We start from the raw sequence: 20,878 nt of genomic DNA, 5'->3' as shown, positions 1-20,878 counted from the left end.
GAATCTACCGGCGGAAAAATCTACTTGCGGAAATACTCGAACCGGCGGGAGGATCTACTTGCGGAAAAACTCAAACCGGCAGAAAAATCTACTTGCGGAAAAACTCGAACCGACGGGAAGATCTACTTGCGGAAAAACTCAAACCGGCGGAAAAATCTACTTGCGGAAAAACTCAAACCGGCGGAAAAATCTACTTGCGGAAAAACTCGATCCGGCGAAAAGAATCTACCGGCGACAAAATCTACTTGCGGAAAAACTCGAACCGGCGGGAAGATCTACTTGCAGAAAAACACAAACCGGCGGAAAAATCTACTTGACAAAAAACTCGATCCGGCGGAAAGAATCTACCGGCGGAAAAATCTACTTGCGGAAATACTCGAACCGGCGGGAGGATCTACTTGCGGAAAAACTCAAACCGGCAGAAAAATCTACTTGCGGAAAAACTCGATCCGGCGGAAAGAATCTACCGGCGGAAAAATCTACTTGCGGGAAAAATTGAACCGGCGGAAAAATCTACTTGCGGAAAAACTCGATCCGGCGGAAAGAATCTACCGGCGGAAAAATCTACTTGCGGAAAAAATTGAACCGGCGGAAAAATCTACTTGCGGAAAAACTCGAACCGACGGGAAGATCTACTTGCGGAAAAACTCAAACCGGCGGAAAAATCTACTTGCGGAAAAACTCGATCCGGCGAAAAGAATCTACCGGCGACAAAATCTACTTGCGGAAAAACTCGAACCGGCGGGAAGATCTACTTGCGGAAAAACTCAAACCGGCGGAAAAATGTACTTGCGGAAAAATCGAACCGGCGGAAAGAATCTACCGGCGGAAAAATCTACTTGCGGAAAAATCTACCGGCGGAAAAATCTACTTGCGGAAAAACTGGAACCGGCGGGAAGATCTACTTGCGGAAAAACTCAAACCGGCGGAAAAATCTACTTGCGAAAAAACTCGATCCGGCGGAAAGAATCTACCGGCGGCAAAATCTACTTGCGGAGAAAATCGAACCGGCGGAAAGAATACAACCGGCGGAAAAATTTAATTGCCGAAAAACTCGATCCGGCGGAAAGGATCTACCGGCGGAAAAATCTACTTGCGGAAAAATCTACCAGCGGAAAAATCTACTTGCGGAAAAAATCGAACCGACGGAAAGAATCTACCGGCGGAAAAATCTACTTGCGGAAAAATCTATCGGCGGAAAAATCTACTTGCGGAAAAACTCAACCGGCGGGAAGATCTACTTGCGGAAAAACTCAAACCGGCGGAAAAATGTACTTGCGGAAAAAATCGAACCGGCGGAAAGAATCTACCGGCGGAAAAATCTACTTGCGGAAAAATCTACCGGCGGAAAAATCTACTTGCGGAAAAACTCGAACCGGCGGGAAGATCTACTTGCGGAAAAACTCAAACCGGCGGAAAAATCTACTTGCGGAAAAACTCGATCCGGCGGAAAGAATCTACCGGCGGCAAAATCTACTTGCGGAGAAAATCGAACCGGCGGAAAGAATCAACCGGCGGAAAAATTTAATTGCCGAAAAACTCGATCCGGCGGAAAGGATCTACCGGCGGTTTGTAATACAGTTTGGGGATTTGAAACCTTTTTACTTATTTTAGAAACTGAAGGAAGTTTTCAGAATTGTGCAAGTCACTAGAAATAGAAAAAATCACATTATATCAATTTTGAAAAAAAAACAATTGTTTGATGACGCTTTGAACTTTTGATACTATATTTATTTGATACTATTTTTTATATTCAAAATATTCTGTGTATACAACTTTTACCATTTTTTTAGAATGTCTTCAAAACTATCAAAAGCCGCCAAAAAACTTATAAAGTGTTGAACTACTTTTAAATTATTACAGAAACTGAGGGGAGTTTTCAGGAATTTCAAACAACTTTTAACCTTTAAAAACGTTCGAAAAATTTATAAGATTTTAATTTTATTTTCACCGTTGTTTATCTAAAAGTTGACACAAAAATACACTTTTAAGCTAAAAACATGAAGAGAAAGTCAAAAAATAATCGAACATGTTTGAATTTACTGTTTTGTTGCGCACATCCAACGAGGCACATCTTTGCGGAAGGAGCCCGGCTGCACTTTCATTTCAAAAAGCACATTTTCAGTGTCTCCATTATATCTTCCTTTTGGAAAGTAATAAAAAAGACCAACTGGCTGAATATTTTGAATTTTCATATTCACAGAAATAATTATCAAATTTATTGCAAATCAGATCATTATTTTGATTGCTTCAAAGTTTTCTGTTCTTTCTTATTGCCATCGTCACGCCATTTCTACGACTTCTTCTCCTCTTCCGCAACTTTCTTCTTCTCTTCGGCATCCTTCTTTTTCTTCTCTCCAGCATCCTTCTTCTTCTTCTCATCTCCAGCATCCTTCTTCTTCTCATCTTCAGCATCCTTCTTCTTCTCATCTCCTGCATCCTTCTTCTTCTCATCTTCAGCATCCTTCTTCTTCTTCTCTTCGGCATCTTTCTTCTTCTTCTCTTCGGCATCCTTCTTTTTCTTCTCTTCTTCCTCCTTTCTCTTAGTTCTTCTCTCATCCCGTTCCATCTTCAAAGTTGACATCCATCCCATCGGCTTCTTCTTGTCCTCTTTCTTCTCTGCTTTAATCTTTTTCTTCACTGCACCAATCTTTTTCTTCTCTGCTTTAATATTTTTCATCTCCAAATCCCAATGGCTTAGCATAGGCTTCCGCGACGCATCCACCTTCAGCTTTTCCATCCATTCATTCTCTTTTTTCTGCTTCTGCTGATTGAAGAACTTTTCCACGCGGAGCCGTCTGGTTTTTGGTTCGAATTTTGGCGATTCCTGAAATAATGAAACAATATTCAAAAAAAAAAAACTCATCCGAAAAATAGGCGGAGCTTCCTATGCCCACAAAGCAGGGTTTCCTGTCACTCACAAGTTTTCTATGAGCGCATCGAAAAGCGATACATATTTTTTACTATTTCAGCAAATTTTCACATATATTGGGCGTGGTTTAATAGACTTTGTCTACACATAATGGAATAAGCTTCGCCCACGAAAGAAGCAATTGTTTTTACTTTTTCGAAAAATATTGAAGGGAAGTACAATAGAAACCCAAAAGTTTGGCGCGAAATTTGAACCTCCAAATTGATTTTTTGCAGAAAAAAAATAGACCTCGCCCAATTCTTGGTTTTTCTATCCCACAGTAAAGTTTGTTTCGCCCCGTTCATTTTTTGGCATTCAACCGACTCACCGCTCTTACGATTTCTCGCTCGATCAATTTTTCATCAATTTTTCTTGCTTTAATCTCATCAATTTTCTTATCCAACCGCTCTACTTTCTCTGCTTTCAGTTTTTTAGCAAACGATTCTGCTTCGTCTGTTTTCAATACTTTTCGCATGTACTGGAAGTGAAATTGGTCCCTGTCTTCCTCCGCTGTCACGAGTATAGGATCTTCGTGCTGAAAAACAATTTGATGGAGCCGTGGGGGAAAGTGACAAAAAACTCACGTATGCATATTCCACGTAGAGCCGCTGCCGAGTCTCAAAGTTACGACGATTACGGAACGCTTGCGGTACATCCTGAAGAATGTTTTGATAACGAAAATTGATTATTTGGGTCAATAATATCTAGGATCGATTTTGAGGTTTAAAATTCTTGTAAAGAGGACGCCATAATTCGCACACAAAAAATTAGGAGGACGACCTACGTTTAAATAAAAGCTCTAATAGACTTTTACGATAATTATCGATTTCAATTATCGATAATATTTGGATTTTTGATAAACGGATTCGGATTTTGATCAATTCAGGTCAAAGATAATAGATTTTCGAGAAGTTTACGGATTTGTTAAATAGTGAATTTCTGATTTATAAATTCAACCAGGGCTCCCATGAGGTCGCCGCAACGGCGCCCGCGCCGGTCAGCGGTCGTCGCGCCGGCCTCCCGGCGTCACTCATGCCGCATGTATCCTCCCGCCGCATGTATCCAAACATATTGATTTTGAGCTCTAATAAAGACTATACAAACCAAGAAAAGCGGATCAGGAAGCATTGAATGAATCGATAAGTATGATGTGTAGCGTGGTGGAACATGGGCGCCGACAAAGGTAACCTGAAAATGAATTTTAAAACTTTAAAAAATTGAAATTTTGCCCGTATATTTTTTCTATAATAAAAAAAAATCAATTGAAGTACCGAAATCTCTGCATCACACAATGCATCAAGAACGCCACAGACGGGATGAATCTTGAAAAGACTGTTATCTGAGCATTTAATCTTGAACATATACGGGAACGGAGATGTGTTGTAGATGGCGAACCAGTGCTGCACGGGAACTTCGCCAACTCGTCCAACGATTGTTAGCTGCAATGCACTGTTATTATCGATTTTCAATTCAACTAAAACAAAAGCCACGTGGCCGTTGCAATTTTCATTTTTTGATTATATCGATTTTCTTAAAAAATCAAAACTGTGGATCCCTAGAAAAATTGTTAATTTACTGATGTTTTTTTGGTATTTGGTATCTTAAATGAAATTATTCGGCATCCGTAAATTCCAAAAAAAACTGCGTTTACATTCCCGCAATTTTCGTAGATCAACCCCACTCTGACACCAAGTGAAAAAACTTACGATTCTCTGATCAAAATAAAACGGGCACTTTCCTTTGCGAATTGGCTCGACAGGAATCTCAGCTTCTCGATTGAAAATGAGCTCATCAATATCCTCATCTCCACCTTTTCCTCCATTCTTCAAAAGTGTTGCCAAATGCTTCTGAGCCGAGTCCAGAACGGCTCTCGCATCGATAACTCGAGCTCTTTCATCTGATTTCAACAGTTTCAAGTTTTTCCGCTGCCCGGAGCTCATATGCTCCGTCCCCGGCTCGATTTTCCCCGAATTTTCATCACTTCTCGTCGAGTGTCTGCTCGGCAACTCGGCGCTCGGCTTTTTCGGCTTCTTCTTCTTTTGTGGAGCCCTGTTCCCATATGATGCTGGCGACAGAATTTGTGGATCCATTTTATAAATTGAGTGATGATGAGAAATATTTAAAATTTCACGCCAAATTATTTCCAAATTAAAACAAATCTATATATTCACGTTTAGTTTCTCAAGGGTTACGATTTTTAATGAAACAAAAATTAACTTGTTGGCGTGGCCTTATCTGCGCCGCGCGCAAATTGTGTGACACTTTGTGTAAAATAATGAGAAAATTATCATTTATGTACAGGCAAAAAGTGGGTCAAAAAAATAAAAAACAACAACAAAATAAATAAGGTCCCTGATTTGTTTTTGCTTGAAAGAAACAATTTAATCGATTCCTAAACACTTAATCGTAATCATCAGGAATGTTCAAGAAAGATCCTATAGTTGGGAAATGCACTGCACTCATTCCAGCAGTGCCTCCTGCTCCGGCGGCAGGTACAGCCCAATGACCTCCCCATTGAAGCTGACCATTGAGCCAGTCGACTCCGACGGACTCGGGATGATACCAGTATTTGTTTGCGGGATCTCTAGAATGTGGATCTGCTGGATTGGGCTCCCAGAGACCAGGTTTGGTGAATGGCGATCTGCTCCGCGGGGTGTGGACGAGTCCTCTGGAATCGGAGAGTCCGTCGAAAGCACGGAAGGTGTCGTCTCCACTGCCTTGTGCGGCGAACGTGGCGTCTGATGGAAGGATTGGGATGTTTCCTTGGTGGGCTCTGCAAGTTGAAATAATGGTATGAAAAATCTGGCTATTCAACGTTAACTCTCAAGTTCTGCCTAAATTCAAAGAGCATAAGAGCATTTGAATTTTTAAGTATTTATGCATATGTTCGAATATGATCGTGAAGTTTTTGGATATAGACTTAGAGAAGGGAATCTTAGCGCTAACCTGATTACAGTACATAAAATAAAATTGTACATTATTACGAAAGTTGCATATGTTCATAAATATAGATGTTGGTTTTCATTTGCAACTTTTACATTTGAGCGCTAACGTAAACTTAAGCGTTTAGATAGAATAACCAAGAACAATTTCTGCATTAGCGCCAAAATTTGATACAAGCACATGTACTTTAGCGCAGTTGTTCAAATTTTAATAAAAAATTTTACTTGGCTCTCCCACTTGACGCCTTTTTTGGAACTTCCGGCTGTTCGTCAACTATAGCAGTGGTCGCCGCGACCGACGACATGGCAAATGTGCGCGGCTTAATCTCTGAACATTATCTTCGTTGGCAAGTACTGAAACCCATTTTCTTACTGTCAAAGTTTGGCTCTGGTTCCGCTTCTTTCTTGGCTTCTTTATGCTCCGCATCCTTCTCGGTGGTGACAACCGAATGCACAATATCTTCGGTTAACTGTCTTGCGTCTAAACGTTGGTGTTTTTTTTTTTGACAAAATTGGAATTTTACAACACCATTGATCAAGAAAACAAGTAGGTTTATAAAAACTTCCACACAAAAATTGTTAAAGTTATGACAGAAATCTAAAGCAAAGTTAATCAACAAACAGGTAAATTAGATGAAATTCAGGGTAAAACTGGGACAACACGGGCAAAGTAGATCGAAGTCAGTGCGATGGAAGGTTGGGACACATTAGAGTAAAGCAGAGTGAAGGAGGGCAAAGTCAAAGTCAAATAAAGTAAAGTTAGGTGATGTTAGGGTGGTTTAAAATAGTATAAAATGTTAAGGCCACAGTTAGAGTTAAATAATTATCCATAATACCTACCAACCGTAGCCCATTGTCGTGCAGCTTCATCTCGTTCGCGTTGTGGTTGAGTGACTGATGCCAGAAGTCCATCGAGGCCCCCCTGAGCTTCTCCTCCTCCTTTGAGCGTTGCCGGCGAGCTTTTTAGTCCGACGGCTCCAGGTCCAGAGGTCAGTGAATTTAGTTGTCTGGAAATATAAACGGTACGGCGAACAATTTTCGGGAAAACTGGAGAAGTAACATATTTATGTAGGTAAAGTCGAGCAAAAAACAGGCAAATCTGGCAAGATCGGGAATCCCCCAATTTTGGACACAAACTATTTTTTTAAAGAAATTTGGCAAAACTTGGTAAAAGGGTGAAATTTGATCATGTGCGGGTCAAAACTATGCACGGGCTCAACCAACAAGAATGGCAAAATTGGATATGATGCACAAGTTAGTGCAACACGGGCAAAACGAAATTTAGAGAAACTGTTCAATTCTGGCAAATCCGGGCAAAACCGGGCAAAAAAGGCACTTACTTGAGCGCCCGCCACAATTCTCTCGGCGTGGGTGGTCTCTTCGTAGTAGTTATCTCTTCAAAGTCCTTATCAAAACTGAATCTCTGCCGATGCCGCCGTCGTCTTCGTAGCTTCTTCCTTCGGGATCTACGTTTTTTCTTTTCCCCACTCTTCAAATTTTCCCGGTAATTTTGAAGAATTGCCCGGGATTCTGGTGCTGTCAATGAGGCTTCTCTGAAAGTTTTTGTTTTTAATGACTATGATGGTACAGTGGTCAAATGTACCTTTCTTGAATCTCTGAAGGAACTGGAGGGGGAACCACCAAATCTTCATTTCTGCAAGATAAAAAAGTTCAATGTAATCAACAGAATCAAAAAAAGTTAAAGGGAAATTACTCTGCATCACGCTTCTGACGACGAATTGGAGCCAACGCGAGAGCTCGATTACGAAGTGGAGCCGGCTGTGGGAGCCCGTAAGGGTTGACGGAAGCTTGGTCGGGACTTCCAGCTGCAAAGTTTGAAAAGTATAACAATTTGAAGAGATTTATAAAAAATTCGACAAAATTCGATGAGATTAACCTAAAATTGTTATAATTCGAGAGGCCACACTTACGCAACACTTTTCCTTTTTCTGCCTTAGAGTACACAAATTGGGAAGCATAATGGTAGCGCTCGTATTTCGGACATCCATGGTACCATAACCTGAAATTTTGAATTTGTAGCTCAGCCAGAAGTTATAACTAACAAAATTTGTCACAATTTTCCAACGGGAAATTCAAATTTTCTAATAAAAATTAACTTTCTAGAAAAATCATGAAACTTCTAGAATTTTTTGGTAATTTCATTATAAATATTACCTGCAAGTGTTTAGGAACATTGGCATTGGGGGTGGATTACAGAATCTTTGCACAACTGGATAAATGTAATCACATTTGCATTCTTCAGTACAATGAGCAAAAATCCGTTTGTCACAATCTGGTTTACAAGGATATCTTTTCTGAAATTTCTTTTTATGTTCAAACTTTTATTTTTTATAAGCTACTAAGACTACTTCTTGAATTCACAAACTGTCAGAAAAATTAAAATTTTCTGTATCTTGAAAAGTCCACGCTTACCCGAAGTTCGGCATAATAAACTTCCTCATCCTCCGCGGAATCAGAATCCTCATCACTATCCCGCCTTCTTGAATGAGATGTTCTTCCTGATGTCGAAGGAAGAGGCCTACTAGCTACTGTAATTTCTTTGGCAAATGGGTCAGTTGGCCAGGAGGTTAAGGAGACTGAGGTGCTGAAATTTAGGTTTTCTGGCTGGAAACAGTCTTTGCAGGGAAAGAAATTTCACAAAAGTTGTAAACTGAAAGTTTGTTGAAAACTTTGTGGTCTTACTGGTAGTTTTGGGATATAATTTTTATAGTATGATTTTTTTTTGTTAAAACTTAAACGGAGTATTTTCAAAACTATAAATGACAACGAAATATTGTCAGCTAAAAAATTGGCGTACGTTACTGCCTTGTGCTTGCAAGCTGTCTTGTAACTCGGGCAGAACTTCTTGATTACATATGCATTTTTGTCGGTTTGGTCGGTCTCTCCGACACAAAAATATGAAAAGTGCTGCTCAAATTTGTCACAATAATCGTTTGCAGATCCTTGGAAGTTTTCTGGTTTTCCTTCGCTCTGAAAAGAAAAAAAAAGTAATAAAAATGTTGGATTTTGAGGTTTACTTTCTTTCAACTATAAATTTTGAATATTAAAAGCAATGGAAAAAAAGCCTTTTGCACAAAAAAAATTATTTTTCCAAATTATTTGAATGAAATACGAGTTAACCTCTCTGGAAACTAATACAATAAAGTAATAATAATAATAATACTGGAACACAAATTTAGAGAATGCGTATTACGCAACATATTTGACGCGCAAAATATCTCGTAGCAAAAACTACAGTAATTCTTTAAATGACAACTGTAGAGATTGTGTCGATTGACGGGCTAGACTTTTGAAATGAATTGTTCGAAGTGTGACAGCGATAATATTCTATCGTTTTTTTTGTCATTTTTGTGTTTTCTTTTAAAACTTTATCGATAAATAAAAGTTTTCAGTAGTCATTTAAAGAATTACTGTAGTTTTTGCTACGAGATATTTTGCGCGTCAAATATGTTGCAGAATACGCATTCTCAGAATATTGTGTTCCCGTAATAATAATACTCTAATAATCAATGACCTACCTCTTCATCACCTCCGTTGTCATCCCCATTATCCTCTTTTTGCCTCAAATCTGAATCCACCGAGGAACGTCCTTCATCTCTTTTGAACGGATTCCTCTTTACTCTTTTAACGGCTTTTGCAATTTCCAAAAGAACTCGTCTATCAGAATCAGTAACTTCTTCATGATTTATTGATAACTCATATTCTGATGAAGGTCCGGGCAGTTGGAGAAATAAGAGAAGGACACTGAGTGCCCCTAAGCTCCGAAATCTCATTTGACTGTTCTAGGTGCTGAAAATAACGAAAAGTGAATTTTCCAAGATTAATTCAAAACCAAGTTTCAAAAAAGGGAGTCAGAACGTAATTTGTTCAAAGTTCCAGTAAGAAATGGGCTGAGGGCAAATATGACAGTTTTTGCAATGTGCTAAAATGTGCAAAAAAAATTATTAGGGGAACAATGTGAATATCTCAATTTCTCAATTTTTGGTTTTCATTTCACTGTAAAATTGGAAGGGGAGAAAGATGGAAAGTGGAAACGGGTTGAGATGTACAAATGAAGTCATTTCTCAAGTAGAATACGAAAAACGAGGTATCATCACCCATTTTTGTAATCTTTTTTGTCTTATTCACCTCCTTGGTGATCAGGAGGGGGCTGGGCGAGAGAGTATTTGAAAATAAGAAATTTGTCAGAGAAAGAAAGGAGAGAAAGTTGATATCAAGTCAGATGGGTAAGTGATGAATGTCTACAAAATTTGTTAATTTATTAACGAATTTATTATTGTTCTAAAAAAAATTCCAAAAGTTGGAAAAAAAATGTATTTTTTATTAAGAGCGTGTACACAAATTACCCAAACTATTTATGCTTTCCACCTTTTATTTTTGAAAAATGTTAACTAACAAAATATTTCACTTTAAATTTTCAAAATGTTGTCAATTGGCACATTTATGCCAAACGTCTGGTTTTACAGATTAAAAAAAAAAGAAAACCGCCTTTCTCAGAATCAGAATCAGAATCAGAAATCAGAATCAGAGAATCAGTATCTCAAAACTGCAGGATTTGTCAGAGAGTTGCCAACAAACAAAGTGGAATTTATCCTTTTTTAATTTTTCTAGCACTCGTAGTTTAAAAAACTTTCGAGCATTGGTGCAGGTTGAACGCCATAATAGATTTAATTTTCCATAAAAAATTTTAATAAAAATTACAAAATTGTTTTTGAATCCAATTTATCTATTTTCATTCTAATTTCTAAATTTTAAAATTTGCTACATTTTCAAAATTAATAGATTCCAGCTGTTTAATTGTCAAAGTAAATATTTTTGGTAAATCTAGTTTTTAAAACTTATACCTTTTAATAATTTTTTTCATCACAAAATTTCACCTGTACCATTCTATAATTAAGAGAATAAAATATTTTTCAAAATTATAAAACTAAAATCAGCGTATAGAATAAAATGTATGAAAAAAAAGTATATGCTACCACCACAAATTTGTCAAGAAACAATATTACAGAAAATTTTATGATCAGTCTGTATAACTCAAAAATCATAAATTTTTCCAAAAATTCGTTAACCTATTTGTCAGAACTAACTTTAAAGGTTTTTTCCGCAAAAGCAATTGTACCTACAAAAAATAACTTTAGGTACAATTTTTTGATTATTATTATCATTTTTAAATAATGAATTTTCAACCCAAAGACTATCTCAAGAACATCAATGATTATCTACAAAAAATTAAAGCAAGTTTTTGGTGCAATTTTTTTCGGTTTTAGTATAAAATGTATCTAAAAATTTTTAAAAATTTTTAGTGTGAAAATCTTAGTCGCAGCAATTGCTTTGGCAGCTCGTATCACTAAAGACATATGAAACAAATTAAAACACAAAACTCAAGTACATCACAAAGTTTTAATTTTTTGAATATTACCATCATTTAAAAAAAATGAATTTTCAACCTAAAGACTATCTTAAAAACATCAATTATCTTAAAAAATTATCTGCAAAAAAAGTTATAGCTAATTTTTGGTGCAATTTTTTTTCAGTTTTAGTATAAAATGTATCTAAGTACAAAACTGTCCAAAAATAAATGTGAATTGCGTAATAAAAAGCAGAATAAAGCTAACTTCCGTTCCTGTATGATCAGGCAGAAATCACCTCAACTGATCTGTTTGACGAGGTGATGATAAAGTGGGCGGAGCCTACATATGTACCTGTGGGTGTGCTAGTACGTACGCAAATGATTGATTAGGGCAAATGGCTTAAACTTTGCAACATTTCACGGAAATCTTTGAAGAACATGTTAGACGCCTTATCAGATCAAAAGTTTGGCTGCTATTTTTAGATTGGAACGGTGGGAAACGACAGAAACTTTCAAGATTTCTGAATTCCTTTAAACTGATAACTCAGTTTTAAGAAAAAAAGATTTCAACAAAATGTCTTAATTTTCAAGTATATCAAAATCGCCGTCATTTTTTCCAATTACGAGCGTTCTAGTTCAAAAATCATGGGGCATTCCCTATACGTCCCTACCAATTTCTAATTCTACAAAATTGTGAATATTTAAAAAAAAAAAAACACAAAAAAACGCCAAATTGGTAACCGTATCTTTTTCGTTTTTTTTTAAATTACCAATTCTGAAAATTTTAGTCGCAGCAATTGCCTTGGCAGCTCGTATCATTAAAGACTAATGATACAAAATAAAGCACAAAACTCAAGTACATCACAAAATTTTTCAAAATTGTCAGTTTTATTCTTAGTTTCACAGAAAAACTTTTTGTCTACGAAAAATCGCACCGAAAACCCGTTTTCATCAAAAAGTTGCCTCTTTCATTCGTCTTCTCTTTAAAGAACAAAATTGATATAATACATACATTACAACAAAAACGTGAATGATATCGACCTAACTTGGAGAGATTTTATGTAATTTATTGCCGAAAAGTTTACAAAATACACAATTTCGCACGAAAAAAAGCGAAAAATTAGCATGTTGCCGAAAAGCTGGGGTTCCGCAACTTCGGCAATTTTGGCATGCAAGCAACGTTTCGATCCTGAAAATTTCCCCTACTTCGGCATCTGAAATATTTTTTGTCTTTTTTTGTCTAGTTTGGCAACAATGACAATTGTTTTTTGTTTCGATGGGGGTTTTATGCAAACGGCTAATTCCGTTCGCCGTAAAAAAAGTTGGTCGAAAGATCGGTCAGTGCCGAAGTATGTTCGGCATTTTTCGGTATTTTTCGGCATTTGTGAAAAATGTTGTTTTTTTTTTAATTTTAATCGAATATATTAAGTTTTTCACATTCATCCGTTGAAACATAAATCTACAAATATTGTAGTCATACTGAATTATTAGCCATATAGTAGAGATATTCTTTCAGTCGACACATCGTAACCAGGGCTGGGACCAAAAAAAATGTTTGACCAAAAAACAAAAAATTGAAGTTTTTGAAAAACCAAAAAAACCAAAAAACAAAAAATTTGAAATTCTCGAAAAACCAAAAAAAACCAAAAAAAAACCAAAAAATTTTTGATGCTTAAGTTGATTTTTAATGGGGTTATTCAAGTAATGTTGCAAAATGTATCAAAACACATTTATGACGTCACAACTGTGTTAAAATACATGTTTTAATGTATTTCAATACATAATAGTCTCGAGTCGAGACTATACACGGTAAACATTTTTTTTTTGGATTTTTTGGTTTTTTTGGTCCCAAAATACCAAAAAAACCAAAAAATCTATTTTTCGTCAAAATACCAAAAAAACCAAAAAAAAAAAAACAAAAAAACCAAAAAATTCCCAGCCCTGATCGTCACCCTACCATAAAACCATAAAATCCTCAAAGATGTTGTCTATGGCTGTCCATGTATACATCTATTTTGAAACATTCTTGCCTCTGGGATCCTTTTTTGACTATACCAACAGTCTGGTCGTTTAAATATGAAATTGATCTTTGCTTGAAAATTTAAACCAAGACACACTCTTTATCAAACTTTGGAATTGAATTATTTAGATTTAGAAAATACAATGAAAAACAACAAAACATCAAAGGTTTTAAGAATACCAAAAAATTCCGAAAAAACGCGAACGCCGTTCGCCGAAAAAATCCGGATGCCGCACAGCCCTGACATGGATCTTATCTATGCTTTTGTAGTTTGGCAACTGATAAATGTATTGAATCAGCTATTTCGGCAACATCGGTAATTTACTGAAATTTATCGAAACCTAGAAAGGTAACAATTATACTCATTGTGAAGCTCTCGATAAGCTAAATTCAACTATTTGAAACATTATCTTTAATTTCCTTCCAGATTCTGAGTTTTCAATAATTTTTCCTAAACTGTATTAATAAAAAATTGGCTTTCATTTCTACAAAGCGTTATAATCGGCCGGTCGATTGCCGGTCGCAAAATGCAAATCGTGAATAGCAGAGACAACACGTGGAATAGAGAGGTGTTTTGGAATTGGGGACGCCAATAATACCGTAATCCGCCTCCCGGGAAGCGAGGGGGAGAATGTTGCGGAGGCAGTAGGTGAACTTGTTTAGTTTTCCATCAACTATTACAATAACTTACCAACAACTTTTTTGAATGCTAGTAGTTGCATATACGGCAGCGTTTCCTCCGACAACTTTTTATTCGCATTGGAAAACGATTCACGAGAATTGCTTCTAATAGTAAGAGAGGATTGTGGCGGTTGTTGCAGACATGCTTTCTCAGATTGTTGGAATTTCCAATTAAGTCTTTTCTAATAGGAATATCGATTTTTAGGGTCCTCTGAAAAAAATTGTTGCAATATATTTTTTAGCTAACGTTTATTTGAAATTTTGAAATAGACTTTTTGTTAGAAATTTCATATTTTCATCATTATCATTGTCAGATTTTGCAGGTTTTCATTTATGTACAATTTACTAGAAATTTAAAATAAATACTAACATTTCAAAACTTTTAAACTTTTTCAAATTTCAAATTTTCGGATTTGTTAGTTCGAAGTATAACTAAACTTTTAATTACTTGGAAACTTGAAAAATTATGCTTTTTCAGTTTTCGATATTTTCAAAAACATGTTCTTCAAAAAATTCCTGCAATTAAATTTTTTTTTTAATTAAAACGTTTTTTTTCCACCATTTTCATTGAAAAATTTTAAATCCAGTCAGCTCAATCAGACCGAAAAATTCCGAGTGCTAGGGTTAAAAAATCCAGATGTGTCCCCACTCTTGTCACTTAATCCTACACATATATAAGGGGTGTCGCACCTACTTTGAAGCAGCTTTGTTTGTCTTTTCGATCACTTTCTCTAGTCCCCCATTCGGTCCGGAATCGATCTATTTACACGGTTGTGTAGAGAGTAAGCAACGGACACTTTTTTGTCTTTTTCTTGTTATACACAATATACATCTCACCCCACAAATACTCTTTTAATCGATTCTCAATAGCTTTTTCTATTAATTTTTGGTTTAGATTTTGGGTCTAGAGTTTCAGACTTTAGATTTCAAAATCTAATTTTAAAATATTCAAATTCAAATTTCCACGAGCATCGAAACAAGTACAAGCATGACTAGATTCTGATCACATTGAGCCCTACCACGACAATTCGTATTGCAAGAGGTACAGAAGGTTTTTGCAACGAGACCCAAATTAATCCAAACTTAGTCATGATTATACTTTTCTCAAAGCTTTTGGCAAGAAATTTCCAATTTTTTAAGTTTTCCAAAAATTCCCGGTGAAAAATTTCACACTTTTCTAGTTTTGGATTTGGATGATAACCTTTCGAAAAATTTTGATTCGTTGTGGGCTATAAAATAAGTATACTCAGGACTAGGTATATTTTCCAGCCCCAAAAATCCAAACTGTAGGGGTACTGTAGGTTTTTGCGACGAGACCGTAAGTTATTCAAGTCAAGCCATAATTATGCTCATTTTGAAGCTTTTCTTGGATCTTTAAAACACTTCAAGACACCTAGTCGTGACTGTATTAATTTTTCACATTTACACTTCTTCTTATCATCTCTTACTGACAAAAATCATAATTAATTTTTTTCTAGCTAGAAAATTTCCAACTTGAAACCTGTTATCTTCAACTCAAATACACACATTTCAACCACCATGAAACCTACAAAATGAGCCGAGAAAACCAGAAACCACAAAAAAAATACTCGCCCGATTCGAGTACAAATCATATTATGCGCACATCTCAACCAACTATGGAACCATCGGATACTGTGAGCTTTTTTGAATTTTTTGTAATATTTTCATTTCAGACTAAAGTTTCAAGAGCATTGTATTAAACGTAGTCATGACTTTTTTGGGTCCCACCACGAAAACCTCGTAAAAATCACTGAGAATATTATAGGGTTTCGTAATATTGAGAATTTTTAGTTTTGATCAATTATTCATATTATAAAGTCTAGGCAGGTTCCGAGTCGCATTATGAAAACTTCGGAGGGTACTGTCGTCGTTTTGTGTAGAGTCGCAAACTTCAAAACACCAACTTCGTCTGTTTTGTTTTAAACTTCAAATTCGAGCGTTTTCAGATCCGATACATCCGCCGAAAAGAAGAAATTGAGCAAGTTTCCCGACCGGCTCCGCCTCCGTATATCGGTCAAGCGATTCCACGTGTTAAACCAATAAGAACTTTCCAGAAAGGCAATAATAGCGTTGGAGAGGTAACTTTAGACTTTTCAAAAAATAGTTCTAATAATGTTTTTTGTTTCGAATAAAACATTCATGTGTCTAATTCCTACTGCAGAATTCATATCCTCACGTAAAATTCTCAAAAACCTGTCCAAATTCTAGAACAGTCGTCCAACATCACGCCGGTTTGATACATTTGGGGAGAATGCGCTCGAAACGGTAAGCAAGCAATGACGCATTCAAAGGAGAAACACACACGTTATGCAAATAATCTACAGATTTACGACCAATTCAAGTTTCTGGATGAATCGGAAGAGCCTGCCACACAGACCCCAACATCGGTCAACAGTTCACGACCTATTATGGCCAGGAACAATAAGTACGTTTGGGAGAGGGGCATTGATGAATAAGAAAACAGCGTATGAATGAAAAATGTGTTAAAAATGTGATTTTAAAAAATTGAAAATAAAACAACTGTAAATGAATGTAGAGTTTATTTTAAAATTCATGGAAACATATGCAACTGCATAGATTAATTGAAAAGTACACAACATTTCAAATACGAAAAAAAATCAGGTTTTATCAAGCTTAAATATAACTTTTTTTCAAAATTTCATACAGTTTGCTAAAAAAAAAAACGTTAAAAAAATTTGCTTGAAGACTTGAAAGCAGGGGTGCGCGGCAATCGGAAACTTCCGGCAATCGGCCATTCCGGCGATTTCCGGTTTTCAAAAATGATTTTTGCGCTTGATTCACAACGCTGACACTGATGATACTCAACATTCCAATGGAAAACTGTAAGATCGAATTTGTAAAAGTATTTTACAGGAAACGAGACGGAAACCGACGGCCTGCAATGCTCATATACTGTATTTTACCACTATTGGAATTGCTGGCTGCTATCGCAATAATCATCACCTCCTTTTTAACAGATAGGAAAAATTGGGAAGTGAGTTTTTATAATATATTGTTTTTTGTAACACTCAATTTTTAGCCAACACCATCCGAAAAATCCGACACATCGCCTACTACCGAAGCAATGCGGAGTCTCTCCATACAAAATGCGCTCTCTACAATTATCCCAGCCTTCTTTCAAATCATCAGTTCGTTTTTCGGCTTCTGGCCGATGTTCCCATCGTTTCTCCGGAGATCTGCTCAGCTCTTACACATTTTTTTCAATTCAGTTGTGATAACATTATGGTTCAATGCAATCTACGACTTTTTCTACAAAGTCGCAATGGAGCACGTTTTGCAACCAGAAGCCACCGATGAAAAATTTGTGATTAATCTGATAGTTGGATGTTTTATCTATTTTGCGACAGTTGTTTTATCCGCTATCACATTGGTTGTTACGGTTTTTAACATTTATCTAATGAGAAAAACGATTCAAAAGTCACTAACAGCAATATCAGTTTCCCTTGGGACAGTGCTGTTTTCACTTTCAACCACGGTTATTGGAGTTTTCATGGCACAAACCAATTTGACTGGAACAAGAAGTTTGTGAGTGCTTTGTTGGTGTTTTTGAGGGTAAATTTCATAGAGTAGCGCCTGTGAGGAAAGTGTTTGAACTCATATGGTGACAAATTGACCGAATATCATAATATAACTTTTCAAAAAAAAATTTCAAAATTTTTTATTTACGGTCAAAAAGTGACAATTACTCAGGTTTGCCACTCATAATTTTGGAAATTTTTTGGATTGTTTTATTATGATATACGGTCGTTTTGGATTGTAAGTGTATTTAGACAAAATCCCCAATGGCGATACTCCACTTTTAACCACGTGGTATTCTTATTTGGTTGATTGATACAATTTGCACACACACACGAAAACTATTGTCAACATTTAAATGTTTCAGATCTGATTCCTCAACAATGTATGCATATGGTTTAAAAGAATCAATCGTGTTCGTATTTGTGGTAATTGTTGCAATTTTCTCTTTAATCGTTGCGACACAAAACTGCTCACAAATGATGCTCGCTGCTATAATTGGCCAAGGGTACGTTCGTTTTTTTCTGTTTAAAATTTTATTCAGTTAATTAAATTTTACCCAGATTTTTGTTGAAATTTTTATAATTTCTACAATTTATTTTCAGAATATGCATATTATCAATATCTAGTGAACTATTCACTTCTGAACGGATCTCTGCAATTTTTAACGAATTGAAAAGTTTTGAAACTGCCGGATCTACTATTGAAATTGGGTGAGTTTTGGGAACTCAATTTTTTTACTAGAATTTCTAGCATTTCGGGAAATTTTGAAGGGACTTCTAAAATGCACTGTTTAAATCATTCCAGCAGCAAATAAAAAAATCCGAAAATGTTTAGAATTTAATTTTTAAAAATTATTTTTAAGAACGTTTGGCGCAAAAGTGAAACTTTTTAACTTTAGAGAAGAATCATGAAAATCAGTGCAAAATTAAAATTTTAATATTTCAGAAAAGATGATGCAAAGGCATAAAATTGGACATTTAAATTTTCAACAAAAAAATACTAGACATAAAATTTAAATTCTAAGTTTTCCAAAACTTTATCGCTACAAATTTCAGTTTAAAAAAATTTTGCGCTAAATTCAAATTGAAATAATTCAAAAATAAATTGGTGCAAAAGTCAAATTTTAAACCGTCTTTTCTGGTTTTCAATTTTAAAATCTCTTGTCCAAAGTTAAGAAAACTCAGTTCTTCAAAATTAAACCAATAAAAAACCTTGCAGAATAGTCCTCTTAAACGGGTGTGCAGTGGTGTCACTACTCGTATTGGTCCTTCAATTGATTGTCTTTGTATTCTGCGTCTCTCCAATCTCCACACTCTCTGCCTCGTCAATCGGTTCTACGAATTCCTTACTTTTACTTGACAACAATCGAAATCCCAGTGGCAGCAATCGAGTCGAGAGAACCGCGTTTTGAACGTTTGCTCAACTTTCTCCGCTCTTCCCCTTTTTCACTTTTTCTCCAATTCTTTCAAAAAATAAAACTATTTCTTCATTTTTATTTTACTCTAAACTCAAAAATATTGGCCACATTCATTTAGACAAAGAACAACTGTCAACTATGGGTCAACATTTGACAGACATGAGCATTTCACGTGGGAAATGGCCAGATAGAGCATTACCTAGAGAAAATACTTTTTTCTATGTTCGTCTTACACTTCTCATCTATCTATATACAGGAAGAGCTTTTCGATAATCGAGTTTTTCAAAACAGTTTGTTGCTTTTTTTTTGGAATTGCTTAAATTTTCAGCTAATTGAGAATACGCTTGGTTAAAATTTTAAAACTTTTTACATTCCAAAAGCTTCTAAAACTTGCCAGTAACAACTTTTTCTCAATTCCGAGCTACGGTTTTCCCGCATTTTTCAAACATCTTTTTTTTTTAAGTTCCCAATATTTTTTTTTCAAAGATTTTGACAAAAACCATTTTTTCCGGCAAATTGCCGAAATTGAAATTTCCGGATCCCCTCTGATTCAAACTCTGAAAATTAGAAGAATATATATGTTAGTCGTGATAAGATGTTGCTTTTATAGATTTTGCAAGGCATTCTACCTAAATTTCCAATGGTTAAGTTTTCTTTGTGCACATTCAAATTCTGGGTCCATGAAGAAAAAAAAACAATTTCATAACCCTTCTACGTTTTCTCTAAACTCTCACTATTCGCACAATTGCATCATGCCTCCTCCATATTGCCATCTCACGCAAAAAAGCACATAGCCATTCTCAAAATATCTTTTTCACATCACGTCGTTTTCTATTCGCTGTCTTTTTTGTTGTACCCATGTTATAGTTTTGACATAGAAGCTCATTTTATTTACAAAAATGAATACATAGATGTATTGCTTGTTTTACATAAGATCCTCTTCTTGTTTTTTTTTGTCATGATTTGTCGTAGATTTTGAATTGTTTTATTAGTACGTGCCTCGCATGTTCTCGTACTTATAGTAGCCTTATAGGTCTTACGAGAATGCCCAGGGAATAAACAGAGCAGGGGTATACGGCAAATTTGCCAAATTTGCCGTTTGCTGAGCTCGGTAACTTTGCTGAATTTGCCGAGCAAGACAAATTTCAAAAAAGTAGATTTGTTAAATTTTCCGAGCTCTGCAAATTTCGATATTTGCCGCACATGCCAAAGTTTTGACATTACAACTTTGACCAAAACCATTGGTTTTGTCCCCAAAAATTGAGTAAAATGACACAAAATTGAGTTATTTTGATAATTAATACAGAGCGAGTTACGGAATATGGCAAACGAAAATGCAGTTTACTCTAGTTTTTTTTTAAATATAACTATGTGGTCTAAACCCTATAATATTGGAAAACTAGGTAAATTGTGTTTTTATCGTAGGGGCAAGTTGGCTCATTTTCGAATTAAAAAAAAAAAACAAAATGTGCCAAGTAGGGTCGATTCCTCTGAAAAACGATTGCATCATTCCAAATTTCGTAATCTCTTTTACATTATTTCAATTTCAGACTACTCCAATGAGTCCTAAACTAGGCTCGAGCTCATAGCCCGGCTGCTCTAAGTACGCCAGAGGCATATGTCTGAAAAGCAATTTCAACTTTCATATCTTCATATCTCCGCACGCTTCCGTGAACCAAATCAAATCAAATCCTCCAACGTTGAAAAGTTCAAGACTTTGGCAATTCCTGCTCCTCTCGCTTCTTCAAACTATTTCTCACGTTCTGCTCCAACAGCAGTTCTTCTTCTTTTACTTCTCACAAAATTTCGTGCAAATCACGTAGGGCCCCTCAATTCCCTCTCGCCACTCTGCACGGCTTCTCACACACTCTTGCTCTCTCGCCAGGGGCTCTCCGTCTCCCTTCTCGGCGGTGCCATCGATTCGTTTGGCGCGAGAGAGAAAGCTCCGGCTCTTTTCACTTTTATCAGCGGCCCT

The 20,878-nt window shown here is 36.0% G+C and overlaps 3 protein-coding genes and 1 non-coding gene across 5 annotated transcripts; 1 reads left to right on the top strand and 3 right to left on the bottom strand.

Annotated features, from left to right (window-relative positions):
• Positions 1-2,206: 2,206 nt before the first annotated feature.
• T05D4.5 (Major sperm protein) lies at positions 2,207-5,013 on the bottom strand. The gene is made up of 6 exons (NM_067406.4): positions 4,618-5,013; positions 4,183-4,350; positions 4,016-4,099; positions 3,496-3,567; positions 3,240-3,446; positions 2,207-2,827 (listed from the first exon to the last, which is right to left on the bottom strand). The coding sequence occupies exons 1-6, from the start codon at positions 4,999-5,001 to the stop codon at positions 2,294-2,296; spliced, it is 1,449 nt and encodes a 482-aa protein (NP_499807.1). The 5' UTR covers positions 5,002-5,013; the 3' UTR covers positions 2,207-2,293.
• A 175-nt stretch (positions 5,014-5,188) lies between these two features.
• On the bottom strand, positions 5,189-9,669 carry osm-7 (uncharacterized protein; the record flags this gene model as incomplete). 2 transcript variants are annotated; one of them, NM_001268280.3, is made up of 12 exons in its annotated part: positions 5,189-5,684; positions 6,079-6,181; positions 6,227-6,334; positions 6,694-6,860; positions 7,194-7,406; positions 7,457-7,507; positions 7,568-7,679; positions 7,785-7,873; positions 8,029-8,168; positions 8,287-8,458; positions 8,672-8,844; positions 9,393-9,669. In NM_001268280.3, the coding sequence occupies 12 exons, from the start codon at positions 9,645-9,647 to the stop codon at positions 5,312-5,314; spliced, it is 1,956 nt and encodes a 651-aa protein (NP_001255209.1). The 2 variants fall into 2 exon arrangements, with proteins under 2 accessions (NP_001255209.1, NP_001255210.1); NM_001268281.3 differs by lacking the exons at positions 6,079-6,181; positions 6,227-6,334 and having other exon boundaries at positions 5,371-5,684; positions 9,393-9,647.
• Positions 9,670-13,325: 3,656 nt separating this feature from the next.
• T05D4.6 lies at positions 13,326-14,997 on the bottom strand. The gene is made up of 3 exons (NR_052836.1): positions 14,620-14,997; positions 13,936-14,136; positions 13,326-13,568 (listed from the first exon to the last, which is right to left on the bottom strand). It is a non-coding gene; the product is annotated as an Unclassified non-coding RNA T05D4.6 (non-coding RNA).
• Positions 14,998-15,403: 406 nt separating this feature from the next.
• Positions 15,404-18,977, top strand: exc-12 (Protein PNS1). The gene is made up of 9 exons (NM_067404.6): positions 15,404-15,580; positions 15,893-16,024; positions 16,155-16,211; positions 16,271-16,371; positions 16,821-16,941; positions 16,987-17,492; positions 17,851-17,991; positions 18,089-18,196; positions 18,705-18,977. The coding sequence occupies exons 1-9, from the start codon at positions 15,479-15,481 to the stop codon at positions 18,895-18,897; spliced, it is 1,461 nt and encodes a 486-aa protein (NP_499805.2). The 5' UTR covers positions 15,404-15,478; the 3' UTR covers positions 18,898-18,977.
• Positions 18,978-20,878: the final 1,901 nt, after the last annotated feature.

This window comes from Caenorhabditis elegans, chromosome III, assembly GCF_000002985.6.
Source record: "Caenorhabditis elegans chromosome III".
Taxonomy (NCBI): domain Eukaryota; kingdom Metazoa; phylum Nematoda; class Chromadorea; order Rhabditida; family Rhabditidae; genus Caenorhabditis; species Caenorhabditis elegans.
The sequence above is the reverse complement of the archived record's forward strand: the minus strand, read 5'-3'. Positions and strand labels throughout refer to the sequence as shown.